At 50.2% G+C, this 7,759-nt stretch overlaps 1 protein-coding gene across 1 annotated transcript; it reads right to left on the reverse strand.

Annotated features, from left to right (window-relative positions):
- Window positions 1-2,631: 2,631 nt before the first annotated feature.
- On the reverse strand, window positions 2,632-7,477 carry KLHDC7A (kelch domain containing 7A). Its single transcript, XM_006139630.5, has one exon. It carries the CDS (start codon window positions 6,943-6,945, stop codon window positions 4,297-4,299), a length of 2,649 nt encoding a protein of 882 aa, XP_006139692.3. The 5' UTR covers window positions 6,946-7,477; the 3' UTR covers window positions 2,632-4,296.
- Window positions 7,478-7,759: the final 282 nt, after the last annotated feature.

Below are 7,759 nucleotides of genomic sequence, written 5' to 3' on the forward strand. Positions count from 1 at the left end.
ACAAAAAACAGGACTATGTAGCACTTTAAAGACGAACAAGATGGTTTATTAGGTGATGAGCTTTCGTGGGCCAGACCCACTTCCTCAGATCTAAGGAAGTCTGGCCCACGAAAGCTCATCACTTAATAAACCATCTTGTTCGTCTTTAAAGTGCTACATAGTCTTGATTTTTGTTTCAGCTACACCAGACTAACACGGCTACATTTCTATCACTAATTTAGGGGCTGATTCCAAACCTACTGAAGTCAAAAGAATCCTTCCCACAGCCCACTCACTGCATCCATATAGAATTTGGCCACATGCATGCTCAAAAAACACTAGACTTCCCTGCAAATTAAAAACTTAGTCACTCCTAATTAATTGCTTTTGGTGTTTTGACAAAACTATATTTTGAAACACCCAGGATGCAAAGTCCATTAATGATTATGGCAGGTTATGTATCTTAATTATGCAATTTGGGGCATTTACAGTAATAAGGATACCATAATAGGGCATGTGATTACACAGTGTAATAATCTGTGTAAAATTGAGATGCATGAGTTTAAAAATTAAAAGCTACATCAAGGCTATTTCTACATTCACACCCACAAAATGTACCTTTAAAGAACATTAACCTTGGGTCAAATATACTGATGTCAAAAGCAAGTAATGCATAATCATACTTTGTGCCTCTGCGGCACCAACTTATTATTTTTTATCACTAAGCACTTTATAAACTTTAAGTAATCCTCAATACTCCCTCCATTATGAACCAGAGATCCTTCCTCACCATGGAAATGCAGCCACCTCTGAGGCTATGCCTAGACTACAGGCTTCTTGCACAAGAAGCTTTTTTTTGGAAGAGAGCTTCTGAAAAAACATCTTGCGCAAGAGTGTGTGCACACTGCAAAAGCACATTGAAAAAGCGATGCACTTTTTCAAAAGATAGCATCCAGATTGCCTGGACACTCTCTCGAATGCAAGCTGTGATTACTGTGGATGGAGTGGCCACCAGGGCACCTGTGCTTTTTCCTCGTCTCTCTTCTTCCGAAAAAACTCCCTCTTCCCCGTCCACACACGCCTTTTTGCAAAAGAGCTCTTTCGCAGAAAGGCTTCTTCCTCGTAGAATGAGGATTACCAATTGCAAAAAAAGCTCTCTGCTCTTTCGATTTACTGTCGAAAGAATGCACTTGCCGTTTTGTCGGCCATTTTTCCAACAATACTCTGTAGTCTAGACATAGCCTGAATGGTTGTGGCAGCTGTTTGACAGCCCATAGCAATGCTGCATAGTAGTTTCAGAAGGAGAATAATGGAGAATGATTTAGACTCTTAGACTCATAGACTTTAAGGTCAGAAGGGACCATTATGATCACCTAGTCTTACCCCCTCTAGATTTATACAACTAGAGAAAAGTTTAGGGAGACACAATTGTATAACCCAACTTGAAATTTTGGCAAGGACACTTGGGTTCACACTAGGCCTGTCTGAGCCATTCGGCTGGACCCACAAAACCTCACACAGAATTAAGAACCCACATTGATTCTATCACATTTGTTTGCATTAGTCCAGGGTCATGAACTATTAACTAGAGCAGGATGATATTATCGGTCAAACGTTGTGGGGGGTGTTTTGCTTTGGGGAGGGGGGGTTGTTGGGTTTTTTTTGCAAAAAAGGCAGATTCAGCAATGCCAAAACATGTTGCAAAAGACTGGCAATTTTGTTGAATTGTGTAGGCCAAATGTCCCCAAAAAAACCCAAATATTTTGTTGGGCCATTTTCAAAATGATTTTTTTTAAAGTGAAGTGATTTTTAGTTTAGACATTTCCTTCCATTTAATTAATTTTTTTTTTAAAGTTTGAAAAGGCTCAAACTGGAAAGATTTCATTGGGGGCTGAACGAAATATTTTGGTTGACCCCCCCAAATAAATTTTTTCTTTTTGTTTTGATGAAAATTTCAAAAACAAATTGTCTTTAGATTGACTCAGAATGACCCCCACCCCTGATTTTTTTTTTTTTTTTTTTTTTAGATCCAGCAATGGCTCAGGATAGCCACCCTGGGGGACAAGCAGACTTAGATTTGAGGGGTTCATTCAAACCTCAGCTCGAGCTGTATCATCCACTCTGCTATTTTTAGTCAGATAGGTTGAGCGAAGCTCTCACAAATCTGTCTTCCTCTTCTGGGAGGCAGGTGCTCGCAGTTGACTTCAGTGGACTTTGGCTTGGACCTTGATCTCTGCAATACCATCAGTCCCTTTTTCTCCTCCTCCATAACTGATCATTTTCAAACCTTTACATTTTACTCCTCAAGTTTCTTTTCCTTGGTCCTAACCATCATTTAAGGAACAATTGGATCTTGTTAAAGGATTTTACCTCGCAGTGCCTCCTTCCAAAGCAGACGCAAATTTATACAATCCCCTTTGCCCTGAATCCAATCAGAGCTGAGACAATTGGCATGCTTATTCCATAGCATCTGCTTGACCGATAGACGGCTGCACTGGCTGCATTTGCAGGATCAGATCTTAAGGCAGTTGTTCCTATTAAAACTCTTTGCAAAAGCATTCTTGTATTAATTTGCTAACTCACTTCAGAATATTGTTACTGTTCTGTTCTTTTCTGGTCGTCCAATGATAGATTTTAAAAGATGCACAACACTTGATCTTGGTTACTTTTATTCAATACAAACATTTGTACTGCTGTAGCACTGAGATAACGAGGCAGGAGGGGTTGTGGACATCCCTAAGATCAATAAATAGATAGCATCTTGCAGGGAAGGAGTTTCACATTCTTCACTGACTTAAATGGAACTAGCTCAGCGATGCTGTGTAAGGTCACTAGGTGTCACTATCCCGCTTTTACAGATGGGGAAACTGAGGCACGGAGCAGTAAAGTGACTTGACCAAAGCATGACAGCCGACCTTATGTGGCTGTACATCAGGTTGGAGACTCTGGGTGCTACTGCAATGGAAAGACAGTTCAATAATAATGCAGCAGGAGAGAGATGCACAGAGACTAAGAAGGGTTGTGTGTGTGTGTGTGTGTGTGTGTGTGTGTGTGTGTGTGTGTGTGTGTGTGTGGAGGGGGGGCATAAGTCGTGTGGCTGCCAGGGGTTTGCTTGGACCACGTGCTTGCTGGTGGATTCTTAACTTTCCTCCCGCTGCCTTATACCCATTATGCCAAGCAGAGAGTCCCCAAGGCAGAAACTTACTCCGCTCACACCCCTCTCCATCCCCAGCCACTCCTCACATGCTCCGAATGCCCCAGGTACCAGGTGCGTTTGTGAGTGGGAGGGGGAAGGACACAGGAAGCTCTAAGGAAAGTGGTGGCTGTTTTGTGTAGCCAGTGCAAAAGGGCCACAGAGCCAGGCCGAGCAAGCAGCTGATCTCGGGGCTGGGCTCGGTAGCGAGGGCCAAGTTCTCCTCACTAGTGTTTGCCATGGAAACTGCAACCACATTGGGTGTGGGCTGGGACATGGGGCTATTTTGGGAAGCGTCCCTGTTCTCTAGCCCTTTAGCATCTTCGCGGGCTGTTGGAGCGTGCCAGGCCTGGAGGATGAATTGGTCCCTTTGCTCACTGAAAGGGCATGGCCCAGGCATCAACAACGCTCCCCCCCTTGATGCCCTGCAAGTGTGGCTCAGCCCTGGCCTGCCTGCGGGGGTGGTGGGTGCAGTTCAGCTGGCTGCATTGCCTGTGACCCTGCTCTGCCTTACAGCCATCCTAGGATTGCACCAGTGTCAATCACAACACAATCTGGAGGCCTCTCGGTCTCCCCCTCTCCGCCTTCACGCTCTATAAACCTCCCAGGAGTGAGTTCCCTTTGCATTGTTTTTTTCTGTTGCCTTTCGGATGCAACTTTACTTTCGCGACTTCCCGGGAGCCTGAGGCCTGCTTTTAAGCCGCACCTAAATTTACATGCATTTAAATATTTTCCGGTCCAAAAAATATTTCCCTCCCCCCCAAAAATGCACCCACCCAACCGACTATTTGCAATATCTGTGGAACTGCCAGCGAGAGGCATTTGCCAGCTATGGAAATATAATTAGCCAGCTTTCTCCCGCCCTGCCCTGCAAGGATGAAAGGCCACAGGCTACTTTTTAAGTAGAGAGGGGCTTGAACTACAGATAAGAGCACCTTCCACCCAGTGTGGCTTCAAATGCCATAGTTGGATCATCTCTATCACGGGCTGAATAGAACCTTGCAACTGGATCTCCTGGCTCTGAGCAGGCTCTGAGTTCTGTGGTGCAGGTGCTGGGAGCTGCCTTTGGCCCTGGAGCATAGGACCAGAGGAGAAGAATCAGAGATGGGGTTTTGAGCTTCCTGTCAGACCCTCGTTTGCACTGTGTCTCTGTCAGGCAGCACCAGGACGACAGGGAAGAGGGTCCCTTTGGCGGAAGGGAAAAGCTGTAACTCCTTGATTCCGAATCGCGGCGAGATGTAGTCGGCCAGGAACCGGAGGTGGAACTGGCGGCTGATGCAGTAGACCAGGTTCTCCACGACGGCACACTGGAAGCAGGCCGGGTAGGGCATGCGTCGGGTGGCGCACTCGTACCAGAGTTTAGCTTTCGGGCTGCAGCGGTGGACGCTGATGCCCATGCTGCGGTTGAGGTCGAAGCGGTAGATGAATCCCCCGGCGGTGACCATGTCCGTGGTCCTGTCCTTGCTCCCGCTGGTGAGGCTGACCTTCCAGCTGTCCGAGCGGCTGACGTACCGCAGCAGCATGTAGCGCAGCGTGCCCCCCGTCACGTAAATCTCCCCGTCACACACCGTCGCGGTGTGGGCCACGGCAAAGGTATCGTTGGGCAGCGGCGCGATGAAGGTCCACCGGTCGTGGCGGGGGTCATACCTCTCCACGGTATAGAGGCACTCTCCCCCGATGGCATAGAGGTACCCATCCAAGGCTACAAGCTTGCAGTGAGGCCTGGCCTGGTTGAGCGGGCAGATCTCCTGCCAGATATTGGTCAGCGGGTTGTAACAGAACACCCTGTTGGAAGACTTTTGGTGCCGGCCCAGCCCTTCGCAGCCGGCCACCACGAAGAGGTAATTGAACATGCTGCAGACGGCACAGCCCCTAGACACCGTCTCCATGGGCATATGGGACAGATGGTGCCAGACATCATTTTCGTCGTCATAGTAACAGAGCCTGCTGGTGTGCAAATTACACTCCTGTGTGCTGACGTCCGCCACGGTGACGTACTTCCTGCCCTGCATCCTCCTCTGCAGGATCAGCTCCCGCTCCCTGGCATTGAGGCGCCCGTAGATAGACTGGGTCTTGAGGACCTGGAGGTAGTTGTCACTCATGACCTTATAGGCTGCCTCCTGGAGACTGTCCAGTCTCTGCTTCTTGGCCAGGCACAGAACGTCGTAGCAGTTGCCCAAGTCCAGGTGGACGTCCATGGCAGATTGCAAACTTACTGGGACTTTGAAGAAGTTGGCACCAGCAACCAGTTCCAGCCTGGGTTGGTTGTTTGCATCAGGCTGGAGGCTGGGAAAAGACTCCACTCCAGGAACAATGGCGCCCAAGCGGAAAGGGCTGGCAGGGGGAGTACTGGAATCAGAGCTTCTGCTGGCTGGTGTCAAAGCCCCGAACCCCTCCATCTGCACCTGAAATTCAGGATGATCTGCAATTTGGTGAAAACTCCCTTTCCTGCCAAACCTGCGGTCTGGTTCAGCTGCCTGTGAGAAGGAGGTGCCCGGCTCAGAGGCAGCCCCCCCGTCGGCAAGCTCCCCGCTCTCCGGGGGGTGTCTGAAAGGCAGGAGACTGGGAGAGAGAGGGGGGGTGTTTGCTGCTGGGGACACCCTGCCTTCATCTCCCACCACCGACTCGCTGGCTGGCTGGCGGGGCATCGACAGGGGCGGCCACGTCTCCTCATCCCGTAGCTCCGTCTGGGTCGTGTCGGGGTAGTGGAGTGAGCCGGAGTACGAGCGGGGCCGCTCCTTCGACACGGACTGGGAGGTGGACTGGATGTAGTAGTCATAGACTTTCCCGCGCAGGCTAGTCGCAGAGGGTGCGGGCGGCCACGCCTCGTCTTCCCGGGGCCGCCTCTCTTGAATATAGTTCTCCTCCACCTGGATCTTCGCAAAGGAGGAGAAAGTGTAGGAGGCCTCTGAGCCATTATTGCTTTGGTTGATTGCTAAGCCCATGTCTGATTTAGCCTGCAGGGTCTGAATCCTCTCCTGGCCAGGCCAGGCCGTTTGCTTCCAGGCCAAACGCTCACTCATGGCTCCTGCTTCCTCCTCCGCGGGGTTTGGAGTGGATCTGCCAGCTGCTGTGAGCTCAGCAGCATTTCCCAGTCTGGCGCCGCAAGGGTTGTGCCGGGGGCTGAGGCAAACCCCAGGTTGCTGCGAGGCTACGTCCTGGCTGGCCCCACTGCTGCCATCAGCTTTGCTTGCCAGACCAGCAAGGTCCTGCTTACCCCCTGCACCTGTTCCTGCCTCCGGCGTCTCCTGGTCTGTGCCGTATGCTGCAGCCACCGGTCCCGCGCTCAGGATTACACCTGGACTCTGCCCCTTTCCATCTGAAACAGGAGGCTTTTTGTGTGGCTGGGATTGCGAGCCCAGCAGATAAGCCTCCTTTCCCTTCTCTTTCTCCGCCCCATTCGGCAGCCTTTCATCCCCCTGGGGAGGGGAGCTTTGTGGGCCCTTTGTTCCCACCACCGCCGTCCCACCCAGGTGCGCCCTTTGATTCACTTGGCCGCTGCCTGGCCTCGCCCCACAGCTATTGACTTGCCTGTGCCTGAATCCCTGTGGGGTTTCTTCTGCACCTCCCCTTCCGGATGCAGCCTTTTCTCTCTGCCCCATGGCATTGTCAGCTTCCATGAGCTCACTTCCCTCCAGGCTGCTGGATGGTCGGGCCTTATAGAATCGATACGCCGCAGTCAGGAGGAGCAGAGCCACCGCGGAAAGCGCCAACTTCCCAGCGAGCTGCATGTCCGTCTGCCAGTCCCGGCTGACTTCAGCCCCGTTGGGCATGTTTCCATCACAGGCCAGCAGGCAGGAATGTGAAGAATCTGACTAATAATTGACAGGTGGGGACTCGCTTAAGGCAAAGCAGGCCTCTCTGAGCTCCCTGGAGGAGTTAGGGACAAGGTGACTTTCACCTGCACCAGGTAGGCTGGCCCCGGCTTCCAGCTGGCAGCTGGAACACCCAGTGTCTGCTTTCCATAGCAGCTTTGCATATTTGAGCAAGGTGGGCTGGGCTGGGCTCAGGTGAAAATGTGCATGCCAGGCAACAGACGGCAAGTGATACAGAGCTGGCTATATTAGCTGGGTAAACAGAGAGGCTTAGAAAAAATACCAGGAAGTTGAAAGGCAAAAGGGGAGGGTGTGTGTGTGTGTAAAAATAGCTTCCCACGCCAGCCCACAACTTTTCTCTGCGCCTTTGAAGACAATGAAAATTGTCTGCTTGTTTTCAGCTTCTCAGGAACATTGGAGCTGGGGAGGCTATTTACAATCCCGGGATAGTGGGAGGAGTCCTCAAAAAGAAAGCAAGTCACCTCAAAAAAGATATTTTGGCCTTGGAAAGGGTTCAGAAAAGGGCAACTAAAAATGATCAGGGGTTTGGAACGGGTCCCATTATGAAGAGAGGTTAAAGCGACTGGGACTTTTCAGTTTAGAAAAGAGGAGACTGACGGGGGATATGATAGAGGTCTATAAAATCATGAGGGTGTGGAAAGGGCGGATAAAGAAAAGTTATTTCTTAGTTCCCATAATAGAAGAACTAGAGGACACCAAATGAAATTAATGGGTAGCAGGTTTAAAACTAATAAAAGAAAGTTCTTCTTCA

Source organism: Pelodiscus sinensis, chromosome 24 (assembly GCF_052426305.1).
Source record: "Pelodiscus sinensis isolate ZL-2025 chromosome 24, ASM5242630v1, whole genome shotgun sequence".
Lineage (NCBI taxonomy): Eukaryota > Metazoa > Chordata > Testudines > Trionychidae > Pelodiscus > Pelodiscus sinensis.

Bases quoted from the DNA above. Each gene is read 5' to 3' on its own strand.
- KLHDC7A (XM_006139630.5), bottom strand. From the start codon at position 6,945: ATGCCCAACGGGGCTGAAGTCAGCCGGGACTGGCAGACGGACATGCAG.